The 14,780-nt window shown below is 35.0% G+C and overlaps 2 protein-coding genes and 1 pseudogene across 10 annotated transcripts; 2 read left to right on the forward strand and 1 right to left on the reverse strand.

The window, feature by feature from the left end:
- Positions 1-4,296: 4,296 nt before the first annotated feature.
- On the forward strand, positions 4,297-10,124 carry LOC142522369 (protein REDUCED WALL ACETYLATION 1). The gene is made up of 16 exons (XM_075625702.1): positions 4,297-4,690; positions 5,527-5,618; positions 5,793-5,930; positions 6,018-6,074; positions 6,154-6,226; positions 7,142-7,300; positions 7,530-7,679; positions 7,812-8,067; positions 8,151-8,266; positions 8,342-8,428; positions 8,511-8,599; positions 8,806-8,868; positions 9,001-9,057; positions 9,273-9,369; positions 9,473-9,631; positions 9,796-10,124. Exons 1-15 carry the CDS (start codon positions 4,655-4,657, stop codon positions 9,629-9,631), a joined length of 1,629 nt encoding a protein of 542 aa, XP_075481817.1. The 5' UTR covers positions 4,297-4,654; the 3' UTR covers positions 9,796-10,124.
- On the reverse strand, positions 9,985-14,690 carry LOC142522372 (uncharacterized). Of its 9 annotated transcripts, XR_012814465.1 has the most exons (8): positions 14,549-14,690; positions 13,937-14,152; positions 13,698-13,837; positions 13,173-13,313; positions 13,022-13,081; positions 12,630-12,822; positions 12,315-12,469; positions 11,912-12,235 (listed from the first exon to the last, which is right to left on the reverse strand). XR_012814465.1 is itself a non-coding variant. In XM_075625712.1 (7 exons), exons 2-6 carry the CDS (start codon positions 14,112-14,114, stop codon positions 12,646-12,648), a joined length of 696 nt encoding a protein of 231 aa, XP_075481827.1. In that variant the 5' UTR covers positions 14,115-14,152; positions 14,549-14,690; the 3' UTR covers positions 9,985-11,262; positions 12,630-12,645. The 9 variants fall into 9 exon arrangements, 8 of the variants coding, with proteins under 8 accessions (XP_075481827.1, XP_075481825.1, XP_075481826.1 ...); XM_075625712.1 differs by lacking the exons at positions 11,912-12,235; positions 12,315-12,469 and adding an exon at positions 9,985-11,262; XM_075625710.1 differs by lacking the exons at positions 11,912-12,235; positions 12,315-12,469 and adding an exon at positions 9,985-11,273.
- LOC142522064 (purine permease 21-like) lies at positions 10,169-10,913 on the forward strand (annotated as a pseudogene).
- Positions 14,691-14,780: the final 90 nt, after the last annotated feature.

The raw sequence follows: 14,780 nt of genomic DNA on the forward strand, positions 1-14,780 counted from the left end.
AATAGTTTAATGAAAAATATATATAATTAATATTGCATTTTTTTATTATTAACCGGTAGAAATGTGTGCATCAATTATAATATCTGGTTCTCTTTATCCAATACCTAATAAAGTCGGTCACTTTACTTGCAAGAATATATATATATAAAAAAGGAAATTGAAATATTAAGGGTGATTAGTTGCGATAAGAAATTGTTGTCGACCAATAAAATATCAATCAGGCGGTTCTAATTATATATCTCAAAGTTTAAGTCCACATTCATAATTATGCATGGTTAGCTATACTATTGTATCCTCCTAAAAGTATTGATTGAATAAATTATTCTAATTGATTAGGTCTTTGTAAAAAAAAATTCATAGATCTTTATCTTGAACTTCTTACCCCTCGGCCGCAAAGTAGGCTGCTGAGCTGACACCGGAGGTGGAGGAGTATACCGTGGACCTTCTCTCTTAAGTCCAGCCTCGGCTGCCTTGGCTCGTTCCACTGCCTCTGCGTAGCTGGTAGGCAATCCAGAAACAACATAAGTATATAAAACAAGATGTAATCCATTTACAAACATTTTATATTTTGCCCTCGCATTCCCAGCTACGTGAGGTGCATACTTCAACAGAGTAGAAAATTTTGAAGCATACTCCGCAACCGATATCGTTCCCTGCTGCAGATTATTAAATTCATTCTCCTGAGCAGTATAATAAGAAAGAGGAGAGTACTACTCCAAAAACTGGGCCTTGAAGACATCCCAGGTGACTTCAATCCCGGATTCCTTCAATCCAATCTCAGCGGCTTCCCACCAAGATTTTGCTCGGTCTTTCAACTGATAGAGAGTAAGTTTCAGTCTCCGAGCCTTGGAATATTCAACAATATTAAACAAATACTCGATATCCTTTAAAGCCTCTGCTTTTTCTGCACTCTCAGTGCCACAGAACCTCGGTGGTTTCAGATCCTGGAATCGAGCCATCAATACATCCATGGACAATCCTTCAAATTGTCCAACTATTCTCTCAGTACTGCTACTCGCAGTTTCATTGTGGGATCCATCTATAATCAAAAGATGAATATCACAAATCCATATCAATTTCACATCATCATCATCTCATATCATCAATCTCATCAGATACTTACTCGAATCAAATCAAGTAGGAGCAAGTAATACAAATAAATCAAACACATACGCACAATTCATTTGTGCCTATTCACGTGTACACAAGACTCAATCGAGCATTCCCAGCTATGCTCTGATACCACTCTGTGTGGGGCCCTTAGCTCCTAATCGTTATTACAATGCAATATGATTAGGGTTAACTAATTACAGCGGAAAACGAGTTTAAATTTTCTTTACAATGAGCCCAAATCATTTTATTTGAATACTAAAAATAGTATTTCATCTCACATCATAAACATGCCCACACGTAATCAAAACCAATCATATACAAACAACTCATATCATCGGGACATGCCCCGGTATATAGATACATATATATACTGGGAACAAGACATAAACATAAAACCTCAGCCCAAGCTGTGGCTCCCTCCAGAAGTACCCTCTCTGGTCTCCTGATATCCTGGAGTACCTGCCATTGTCCACACACAAAGACAACAACAGCCCCCCTTGGGGGTGAGCAAAGCTCCGTATGGAACAACCAATCATATATACCACATATATCTAAACAATGATATATGGTATGCAATGCATGTATGTCGTGGAGGTATCGGGTCAAATGCCCATCCACTGAGCACATGTCAGAATCAATCAAATCGCTATCAAATCAATGCTCGAGCTGGCACACCGGCCTCAATAAGGGATACTCGTATGATAGCGTCGACAAAGCGCCATCAAATCCCAAATCTCATATCCAATCATCGGGGCCACAATTGTCTATGCTTTACGGGTCATATAATACCAACATAGAAATTGTGTTCACAAACCCCAGAATTCAATCAAATCATATCAGGGTATCCAATGATCATAGCTCAACGTGCATGTCATGTATCGATGTATGCATCAAACGATGTGTGTTAACAAAACATTTATTTTATACATCGATAATCAAATCTCAATGTCATGTATGCCACATCAACTCAACAAATAAGGCATATAGACATGTATTCTCATTCCAATCAATCAAATCAATCCAACATATATCATATAATACAGATACCTGTCGTATGTTACCCGGTCGCAACATACCTCAATTCTTCGTTCCAGTTGATGTAGCCTGAAGATATTGATATTACACTTTATCTACATCAATAACATACTCATTCCAATCAATAACATACTCCAAAATCATTAATATGATATTTGAAACTTCAAAAATTCATATCAAATCTAAATCATAACATTATTCAATTCCGACTTCAAAACTTAGTTTCTTGTCGGTTATTCTACCGTATATATTTATCAGAATTAATAATAACTGACAATATGAATTCCACCGACTCAATCTTTTTTCTTTTTTTTTTATTTTTTTAATATTATATTATATTATATTAATAATAATATAATATAATATAATATATACTATTTAACATTTTAATATCGGTATATCTCTTTGGACCAGTCAAATGATCAAATTTTCAAAACTCAAAACATGAACTTCTATATCTTTGAGTTTTCTACGTTATATCCAAATCTCAAATCATTTGGGCTAATACTCAGACAATTATGTTAAAAACCATAACATAATTATCATTTTGCCCTTAAAATTAATTCATTATATTTCAACTTATTTACAAAAATGCCATCAATACTATTTTATTTTTGGGGTTTCACAAAAATGCTTCATTTGAATTTCAATTTCAAAATCTCCATCTCTCACCCTCCTCCACGTTCGAGAGCAAATTGCTTCAAATTTAAAAAATCTCCACCGTCCCATTTTTAAAGAAAAAAGAAAATTGTTTTGATCTCAAAATCTATTTTTTTGAGATATTACACACTGGAGATTGGACAATGAAGAACAATTTTCTCCTCTAAATCGGTAATTTATATTTCATTTTCTCATTCTCACTTTCTTAATATCAGCACTAATCTTCGCATATTATCTCAATTCTATTTTCAGTCTACGTACAAATGACCCTCTACTCATCTCTGCAGCATCTAAGGTTTAATCTTTTATCTATTGTTTCTTTTCTTATATAAATTAGTAATTTTGCATTCTACTTTCCTCTCTAAGATGTATAGTTATCATATTATTGCATAAATTTATGTTTTAATCCTCCAATTTTGCTTTTCATAGTTGCTCATAAAATTGCTCTCGACATGCTCGATGAAATGTGAGAAAGAAGATTATTTAGTAGAAGATGTAAACAAGTATAAGTAACAACGATGCATTATCCAAGGTATGACATATATCAGAGATTCAGAGTCATTTTCGAAAGTGTTTGTTTTCAATATGATGTATTTAATTATTTGCATAAATATACTGTGTTATTAATGAAATAAATATTTTGATTTATGAATCTCAAAGATTTTGTGGCGAATTTTATAGTCATTTTGAATGATTTTGTGTTATCTATTTCTGTTTTGTTATAAATTTTTTTCTTGTGCTCGCGTTGATTTAATAAAAATTTCTTTAAATTTTTCTTCAATTACTTATTAATTAAACACTTTATATGGTTTGAAATTGACACATAGCAACAAGAAGACAAATAGAACAAAAAATATTGTTCAAGTGCATATGTAGCTTACATAAAAAAAAATATGATATGACATTCACTTATATTATCTTACACACGCAATGCGTGTGCATCGGTTGCTAGTACTAGTAGGTATTCTCTTATTCGAGATATGGATTAATCCGATTTATGGTTGTAATGAAAAATAATATTTATTCAACATATAATATGTTTTTGTTTATAGTCAATATCTTACAGTAACATTGACATAAAAATCTGTTTGATGATAGACAAATTACTTCGAAAAAAATGTTAATTATAAAAACTCCACGTTAAAAAAAAGTTAATTATAAAATCCATATTTTTTTCATGATGTATATGCAAGGGATTAGCATAAATAAACAGAAAAAGAGTAGGTATTTTGTGAGACGGTCTCACGAATCTTTATCTGTGAGACATGTCAATCATACCGATATTCATAATAAAAAGTAATACTCTTAGTATAAAAACTAATACTTTTTCATGGATGACCCAAATAAGAGATCTGCCTCACAAAATACGACCTATAAGATCGTCTCACACAAGTTTTTGTTATCTAATTACAAAAATTAAATATTTTTAAAATTAATTTTCTTTATTAAAAATTGATGTATATGCAAGGGATTGGTAAAATTAAATAGAAGAAATCAGAAAACACGAACCAAACCGCAACCACTACAGACGGTTGGTCCGAAAGTGGCAGAACAGAGACATCTGAACCAAGGTTGGCATTATCAATTCTTGAAGCAAACGGCGACATCACGTCGGCTCTGTGATTCCATTGCTTTAGATCTCTGCTTTCCTTCTCCATTTCACCTCCAATTCTTTCTTATATATTCCCATATATATATATTTGTTCTGTACGAATTATTATACGGTGTGCGAGTACACCGTGTTTTGCACTTCAGTGTCGCGCAGCCGTTCGATTGATGAGGATTGTCGTGTAGATTGGATCCATTGATTGATTGGGTTTAAGATTTTTCTGGGTTTCGCGAAGAAATGGTTGTGGATTCGGGACCTCTGACTCCTGGACAGGTTCGAAGTGAAACAAAATTTCACTCCTTTTTGTCTTTAGGATGTTACGTTTGATCAAGTGTCGTTGCGTAGGTGGTGCGGTGACTGTGATATTGAGTTACGGCCCGTTTTGTTGACGTTTATCTGTTTTGTCAATGCGATTCCAATGTCGATCTTAAGCTAAGATGATATCGAGAGCTTTTTGTTTTGAATTTCTACTTCCTGAATCATGAAGCCGTTACGTATGTGAATGAGAGTTTTCTTATATTCATGTTATGAAAATGATAGGAGCGGTTGGTTTTTGACTTGAAATTATTTGAATTGCTTCCTTTACTTGATTGTGGCTGGACTAATTGGACAATGATTGGGTTGTCAAATTTGTTTCTCATTTTTAGTGTGTCTGATTGTCCAATTTCATGCTTCTAGATTTTGTCAATGTGTTATAAAAGATTCGATTTTTCCTGCTTTTATGTCATGTTTATTCTTAATATGTGGTATAATTCACCAATGTTTTTGACGGGAGATATGATGATTTGATCGATGATGAAGATATCATTGGTTAAGAGGAATCAAGATATTAGATCTAGTGGAAATGACATCATTACTTATGGTGGAAACTGGAAACATTATCGCGGAGTTATAAACTTGATTGGTTGTTGATTCAAACTTATCGGGGGAAGGATTTATGGCCATTAAACTTGAAAACTTGTTAATGATATTTATGTGTTACTCTAATGAGGTTTAAGTAGATTGGTTTACTTGTTCTTGCTTGTCAATGCTGAATATTATGTGTTACTGTTTCTTTAAGCTATCTTGAAAACTGCCTACACATTGAACATGTCCTTATTGTGTCCCAGGTGTCATTTTTTCTTGGAGTCGTTCCAATCATTATTGGGTGGATTTATTCAGAGTGGTTAGAGTATACGAAGTTATCAACCCCTTCAAAAGTGTAAACGACTTTTCCGCGTTTCGAGATATTCAAGCATTATAAGAGTGAAAAATTGGAACATTCAGGCTATGCTTACCAAAAGTTCTTATGTTTGACACAAATTACAAGAGGAGAAAAATCAGTATCTTGTACTCAATATCTACTCATGATATGATTTGCTTTTTTGATAAACAGCCATTCAGATAGTAACCTGGTTGGATTGGAAAGTGAAGCTATCAAAGATGATGATCGTGCTGTGCTGTTGGAAGGCGGTCTCACAAAATCAGCATCCACAAAGTTGTCCAGTTCATCCATTAAATCAAACTTAATCAGGTCCGTCCCTGTTGGACTGGACATTTGTTAATGTCGTCTTTGATTGGATTTTATCCATCAAATTAATGAAACCTCTTTGTTGACCAGATTTTTGACAATGGATAGCTCATTTTTAGTTGAAAATCGACTACTTCTAAGGGCAATGTGAGTTGTTTGTAACCATTGGTTGATTTGTATTTATTTATTTATTTTTCATTCAAACTTGATCTTTAATATCACGCAGGGCTGAATTTGGTGCAATTTTTTTCTATTTCTACATTTGTGATCGCACGAGCATTTTTGCAGATTCAACTAAGGTGCTGTTTCTTTGATTGTTTGGGCTCTTAGAATTCAAGTTGTCTTTGATGAGTTAATGCTGTAAATTACATTGTAAGCTTATAAGTACCAAAAAGACAACTAGTAATATATCTCATATTTGACAATCCAGCATTTGATGTGTCATTATTTGTTGTGAAGCATGATATAAGCATGATATGAAAAGCTGTATCCTTCTTGCTTTTAGTCACAAGTAAATTTAAAAAATTTACACAAACGTGTTGGTTCTAGGCGTTCCAAAAAGGAAAAAAAGTTTATAATTTTAAAACTTCAAATGTTCTAGTATGTAACTTATTATTAAATTAAGGGTAAAACGGTGATTCAAATTAGTGTTCTTAGAAAATTGATTTCTTGAGCTTGAGTACTCAACCCTGAGATATCAAACCTCGAGCTTGACTCGAAAGAATACTTGAGCTGCCCAAACTCGAGTTATTTTGTCAAAACCAAGCTCGAGCCAATATTTGATCAAGATGCTCGTGAGCAGGTCAGCTAAGTTGCAGCCCTAGTTGGCACTCCTTTGCCTTTTATATTTTAGAAACAAAATAGCACTGTATGATCATGGAAAGGCGTTTATTGAAGTCCTCAAGCATTTATATTTGCCTCTTCTTTTCATTATACTGCTCAATATAGTTTAGTGCCCAATTGTTTTGATTTATTTTGTTCAATTAATAACCATTTTGACACGTGTGGTCTGTGATCACATGCATATCAGCTCACAAAGTTCAACAATTGCTGCTTTTTTTTTTCAAGTTTCATCATTAAGTCCATAATTAACCATAGCAGATCGTAGAGGTCTGAAATTTAAACATTTCACTCATAATATGTATGTTTCCCTTCTAAAGATTTATTTCATCGGTACACCACTACTTAATTTGTTTCTTTTTGTTGTTGGACAGAGCTACAATCGCGATCTATTCCTCTTTCTGTATGTTCTTCTTATTATAGCTTCAACGATGACTTCTCTTAAGAAACATCATGACAAGTCTGCATTTTCTGGGAAATCAATCCTTTATCTTAATCGCCATCAAACTGAAGAGTGGAAAGGATGGATGCAGGCAAGCAGTTTGATATCAAACATCTTTTGTTATGGGATATTGTCTATCTGATGTTCTTTCCAGGGTTTGAAAAATCAGATTCTTTATTTGATTAGTCTCTCATTTTCCTGCCTTTCTTCAGAAGACACTGGATGTCTATCCGCATATTGATATAGATGTGTAGTCGTTGCACTCTCTTCTTTGTCTGCATAGTTTCTGATTTGTTTGCCTCTTCTCATGTCTCTTATAGGTCCTCTTTTTGATGTATCATTACTTTGCTGCAACGGAGATCTACAATGCTATCCGTATCTTTATTGCTGCATATGTATGGATGACTGGTTTTGGAAACTTCTCCTATTACTATATCAGAAAAGATTTTAGTCTTGCTCGATTTGCTCAGGTGACATTATAGTTTATGTTATCTTCCCATTTCTTCTTATTATTTCTTAATCCTGAAGCATGGTGGTACTTCTCTTTTCAGAGGTTTCGTAGTTTGATGTGTATTTGAGTTGGATTTTTGTTCTCTATGCAGATGATGTGGAGGCTAAACTTTTTTGTGGCATTTTGTTGTATAGTTCTTAACAACGACTATACACTTTATTATATCTGCCCAATGCATACCCTCTTTACTCTTATGGTGTATGGAGCCCTTGGTATCGGTCACAACTATAATGACATAAGATTGGTGATGGCTCTGAAATTATTTATGTGTTTTGTCGTGGTTATCTTGGTATGGGAGATTCCAGGGGTTTTTGACCTTTTGTGGAGTCCTTTCACATTCTTGTTAGGTGCGTGGCCATCCATGACTTTATCGTACTGAATTTGTTTATTTCCATCTAAATAGCTGATTTCTATTTTATCTCCGTGGCAGGATACAATGATCCTGAAAAACCGGATCTTCCAAAACTTCATGAGTGGCATTTCAGATCTGGCCTTGATCGTTATATATGGATAGTTGGAATGATCTATGCCTACCTTCACCCAAATGTAATGCATGCCGCACTCGAGTTTTGCAGTGCCATCTCTTCTCGTTACCTTAGTTTCAAATGATCTCTCTTACAGGTTGAAAAGTGGATGGAGAAACTGGAGGAGACTGAGACAAAACGAAGATTCACAATCAAGGCATTCATTGTTACAGCTGCCTTGATCGTAAGCGATTGATTTGTTCGCCATTTTGTATTTATTTGTCACCGGATTGTTATTTGATTTTTTTGCCTCATCTGACTTTTAGGTTGGCTATTTATGGTTTGAATACATCTACAAGTTGGACAAAATTTCGTACAACAGGCTCCATCCTTACACATCATGGATACCCATAACGTGTGTACCAGTTTTAATTTTGATATGAGTGTTCGTTTTTTATATGCATTTATCATAATATTAGTGTTGCATTTTATTTCTATTGCCAATGAGATTATCTCTGATACTGAAAAAGAAACTATACATCTCAAGTAATAGCACTTTGCATGTGGCAAGTGCTGACCTGTGACAGTTTTCTTCTAAGGTCTCTTCTTTTTTGTTTCCAGCATCTACATTTGTTTGCGGAATTTCAGTCAGCAGCTTCGGAATTTTTCTTTGACCCTCTTTGCGTAAGTTTTTATTTATTTTTCCATTCAATAATCACATAAGCAACTCATCCCCTTCACCTTTTGTTGATTTGACATCATTTGGAGCTATCGGATTTCCATTTTTTTAATTATATACATCATTTTTGTTGCCAGGTGGCTCGGCAAAGTAACGTTGGAAACTTATATATCTCAGTTCCACATATGGCTGAGGTACGTGGGACAAATTCTTTGCTTGTTAATGTTTCTGGGTCAACCTTTAAAGAAATGTGTCGAATGATCTTCATAGAAAAGAATTAGCGAGTCACTTTTTGTTTCTAATATGTATTTTTTGGCATCGACTCCGTGGGATCCTTTCATCCTTTAGGAAAGTTCCATTAAAAATAGCTCTGACTTATGAAGTTTACTGGTTTCTATCACGCGTGCAGGTCAAATACGCCTAATGGACAGCCCAAATGGCTGCTCTGTTTTATTCCAGATTATCCTTTGCTTAACTTCATGCTTACAACTGCTATTTACATCTTGGTGAGCGAATATTTCTCGGCTGGATTTCAATTTTTGAAGTTATGTCGTGATTAAATATTTCTCGCCTTTAAATTTCAATATCGATTTTTGTTCGCTGCTGCAGATATCATATCGGATTTTTGAACTGACTAACACACTCAAATCAGCCTTCGTACCCACAAGAGATAATCAGAAACTGTTTCACAATTTTATCGCCGCAGCTATCATATCTGTGTCTTTATATTGCGCATCAGTCATTCTTCTTCACATCCCTCTTCGATGAGTGAGTTCTCTTTTCCTTCTCTGGTAAATTATAGTCAAACTGTTTATAACCAGTTATAATAGTTCAGATGAGTTATTCTCCAATGACCCTTTTACTTTTGTAAATCATCGGCTTAATTTATTTTAATTAACTCAGCGTTTTACTCTTTTCTTTTCCGTGCATAGGCGTCTGGATAGAAAATTTATTTTGTGGACGTCAAAATGTAACATTCTCGAGCAGAAAAGACACTTGTCTCGTCGAGATCAACGTTTCGGACAATTTTGTGGGAATTTATGATCCAGTTTTGGTTTGCTACTTGAAAGGGGGAAGGGGGCAACATTTGTAAAGTATGTGTATTCCCACGGTTATATTCGTTTATTTCTTCTCTCTCATTCATGAATATATACAGAAATGAAGGTTCAGACCATAGACCCAAATAGTTTGTGATCAAAGTTTGTGTGACAGACAACGATGATTTTTATATTATAATTCATTGCAAATTTAAATTTTTTTCCTTCTTGACTCAATCGTATGTGTAAACTTTAAATTAATTGGAAAATGAGATGTGGTTTCCTTCTTGACATGATTCTAATCGACTGCAAATGTATGGTTCACAAAGAATATGAAATATGATTTCCTGTTGAATAGTAGAGACCAATAATTAGTAGTTGCATGATGTTTGTTAGCAAGGCCAAAATGTTTTAAGTCACTAGTACTCCCAACTATATCCTCTGTACTTCTAGTATTCCAAACAGACCCTGTAGATTCAAACAAATATTCAGGAAATAAGTATGTGATTGGCTTCCTAAGCACTCTCGGTGCATCAGCCGGGTATGGGCTGATGCTGTCGTTACACAGCTCGCCTTTCAGAAGATCATCAAGAAAGAAATCCTTAGAGTGGTTCTCGATATGACGGTTTACCAACGTGTAGTTGCAACGTTCATGATAGTAATTGGGCTATTCGCTAGAGGGAAATGGAAGACGCTGAACAAAGAAATGAACGAGTACAAGTTAGGGAAAGTTTCTTATGTTAGTGAAGTTGTTTTGGACTGCAGTTGCTTGGCAGACATTTGGTGTTGGTTGTATAGGGCTGATACTCCAGATTTCGTCATTGTTTTCAAATGCGATTAGTATCTTCGGACTGCCCTTGGCTCCAATTCTGTCCGTAATCTTTCTACACGACAAGCTCACTGGGTAAAGGGCATATCAATGATATTGGGCATTATGGGGTTCTATATCTTACATGTATCAACGTTATCTTGATGATTTGAAGCGGAGAAATGAAACTTCTGATATTAAATAAGTTTCTGTTACTGAAAGAGCTGGATAGTTACGGGGATTCACAGCTTATCGCAAGATTATGTACTGCTACAGAATAATAAACTCATGTTTGAACCATCGTTCGGCAGGGTCTAATTCATCATTTCTTGTCTTGGAAGCTACCAAAAGGTTTATCCATGCGCCACCACCCTTGTTAATGAAATAGCATAATATCTTCTCGGAAGCCCTTGCTGAAAAAAAGGTTTATCCGTGACAAGCTTTTAGTCTTTTCTCCATTGTTTGACGTCGGCAGCGACATATACTTGATGCAATGATATTATTCTTATCACAAGAATCGCATGGCCCAGCTACCCAAACCAATCATGCATTCCCTTGTATAAATCTAGCCATCAAGTGCACGTAATCAACGTTTATATGTTTAATATTGAGTGGAGCTATCATCTTTACGTTGAAATTTGAATAGTAAGAAGAAAGCAAATAAAGATATATGATAACACAAAATAATAATTACTCTTTCGTTTTGGAGATCTTAGTTTTTAATTCAATCACTTCCCGATTATATACGTAATAACGTAGGAAATTGTCGAGTAAATGAAATTATAGATTTTTTCTCTCAAAAGTAGAATTGATCAACAAAGAAAACAATTCTTCAAGCAATTCCATGGCACCACTATCAAAAAAAAAAAAAAAAAAAAAAAAAAAAAAAAACAAACAAACAAACAGAACGTTATTGCCATGACCATGTGAATTGTTATTAAAAATGGAGAGAAAAATGGTAATTCTCCAGTTAGAGATATCTTTTACCCTCTTATCTGTCCCTATGGGGCAACAGCACTCCGACGAGCTTAAACAAAAACAAAACAAAATTTTGAACATGTGTAAACAGAGACCGCAAGTTTGTTGAACTAGTTATTATTCTCCGAAAACATATTTTTTTTGCACACCGTCCCTGGAATGACTATTTTCCCCAAATTAATTACATTTAACTTTTGTTGCTAATAATCTTTTTTTAAAATAAAAAATAAAAATTTTTGTCGCTAATATTATCATTCCAAAGTTTGCTAAATCTTTGTTCGTGTTTCGTGCAAAAAGGGGTTTGCCCTCGTCTCCTTGTCAAGAACATGAATTCAATAGTACTTTCCTAATGTACGAGACACACACACACACACATAATGCCTCCTAATCAGAAAGTGATTGTGCTTCTTTGATCTAGGCTCTTGACTCTTGAGCCTGGTAATGTGATTTACCAAGTTCTCCTACCTCAAAGACGAGAGCCAATCCCATGTAATGGCATAGCATTGAGTAAAAAGCAACCAGTGCTTATGTAATTAACAATACCAGTATCTGATAGAAAAAATATTCATTTCAAACTACTGTGTTTTCGATAATGTCATCGTGACAGTTGACCACTTTGCTATCATACTTCAGGAACTTCAAAGTCATTTGTGTTATCTTCCAGCTTGTTTTTGTTCCTTTATGTACTCAAGACATATCTGATTAAGTTCACATTTCACGTTGATGCCACTTGAGTTGCAATTATAGAGGTTTGAGCATTAATTGTCTCTCTAAATTGATCTACTGAACGTGAACAAAATTTATTTTAATAGTTCAATTGACTATTGTTTGTTGATATAAGCTACAATTTTCCTGGTGCTGCCAAAACACTCGTCAAAAATGTGTTATTGGCTTAAAACAACGTGCAGTAAATCGGAGAGCAAAATCTGAAGACTCGAAATACCTCCAATGAAGCCATATCACATAAGACGACCAACATAATTTGACCTGGGATAATTTTTCTTCAGTTGGGGCCATTGTACAAATAATTGATCAGCCATTCGGAGTTTGTAAAGAAGCAAACCACTTAAGGATAACCTCCTCACTCTAGCAATGCTTTCAATGTAGAAAATGGAAGACCACCTGATACCAACCACCTGAAACTTGGATTTACAAATTCATCATCCATTCTTATTTACCAAGAAAAGAAAAACCCATTGCATAATGTAGGCATGCACAAATCTTAATTTTGTTTTTACTGATAGAAAGAGGTTTTCCCCATTCATAATTTTGTTGCACCTGGTCTAGGCACAGGGGATGAGGGGAGAAAATAATGTCCAGCCAAGTTATCCAAACCTTGAAAAGGAATGCAATTATACAAAGCGGTATACAAGTTCCTGGACCATTGCAAAGAATCTGCGCAGTAACCGCAATTAATTAAATAGCTCAATCAGTAGACAAAAAAGTCAAACTATTGAAGTAAAGATCCAAAAAGAAACAGCAATACCACTTGAGGCCTGATCCTAAACATTAGCCACAACGCATGAGTTAAAGCGATTAAGGTTGTGCCGATTGAAGTTATGTATGACTGTCCAACCTCCCGGCTTCGATAAATTTGCATAAAATGAGAAGTTCCAAACCCCTCATCCTGTGGTCAATATTGTAAAAACAGTTCAGAAAAATTGTGATTGATGAGATCATAAACAGTTATAAGCAGACAAAGTACATAGATGTTTCAAAATTTCCCATAAATTTGATCCCTTTATCAATATAATTCTTATATTTCCCCAGATAAAAGGATCGTTACAAATTATTTTCAAGTTTGACCAAAATCACAGGGCTCTTAAAGAAACAGCTAGGTGATAGCACGAAACAGACAAAGGATTTTTTCGTGAAAATCTCATACTTCAAGTTTGGCAATCTGGAACATTCTCAGCGGAAAACAGGTGTCCTGGAGTTAAACTCACAAAAAACGCAATAACACCTTATTACACTAAGCATCATTTGGCAGGCTGAAGCCAACGTATTACACCTTGTCTAGCAAAGAATTTTCCAATATGCTAGCCTTTTGAAGACTCATATTATCAGTGGCAGCAGCGACATAGTATCTCGGCTTAAACCTGTCCATCTGCAGAACAGCTAACAGGTTTATCATCTCCGCAGTGTGACCACCTACGTTACGATCCCGTAAAAACCAAAATTTAAATGAAGGAGCCTATGAATCATAATTAATGATAAACCGATGATTCCACAAAGGAGAAATTTGCACACCTGAACCCAGAATTATCATGGTACTGAGAGTTCTCGGAGGTCTACTGCTTCGGGGTTTGCCGGTCCAGTTTATAACAAAAGAAACCCGGATCAAAATCAAGGTGGCCAAACCAATTATGAGCAAAATCGCAACATTTAGGAATCCCAAGTCAACAAAGAGAGAGCTAACTCCATCCATTGCAAATAATATGCAGTATTCCGGTATCCAGCCACTTCCTAACAACATAAATTGAATAATCACATATACTCATTTACAAGTGAAAACACCAATCATTGCCAAATAAGAACATATAAAAATCAAACATGCAATTGAAGACAGAGGCAACCCCAGAAAATTCAATGGCCAGTTTAGTGTATGGACTCCCGGTAAAAACTTGATCTTAGACGAAAGCCCATATCCAAAAAACTAGCCTTTAAGATGACCTCAAGCTTATTATTCAATATCAAATTTTATTGTGGAGCCAAACTCACTGCGAAACCGAATCCACCACTATCCACTCCAAGCAGTAATTTACGCATTAACCTCTGTTAAGGTTCTCCGAATCCAAAGTCAAAAACTGCATCGAAGCATAGAATCAATCAAAAGCCAAACGGGATAAAAAAAAGACTCACTGATCAGCGCGAAATCGCCGGTGCAGAATGAGGAATCTCGGCAGCCACGAACAAGACCGAGCTCCGTTGCGATCTATAAACGGTCAATTCCCGGTTCGGCGGTTTGCATACACACACATATACATGAGCGAATTATTAGAAAAAAACATTTATTTTTCTAATAAATAAATAATTTTTTATTTTAAATCATGTGAACACGCGTTCCTTTTTTGCCACGTGTCAATCAATAGCC

Source organism: Primulina tabacum, chromosome 13 (assembly GCF_025594145.1).
Source record: "Primulina tabacum isolate GXHZ01 chromosome 13, ASM2559414v2, whole genome shotgun sequence".
Taxonomy (NCBI): domain Eukaryota; kingdom Viridiplantae; phylum Streptophyta; class Magnoliopsida; order Lamiales; family Gesneriaceae; genus Primulina; species Primulina tabacum.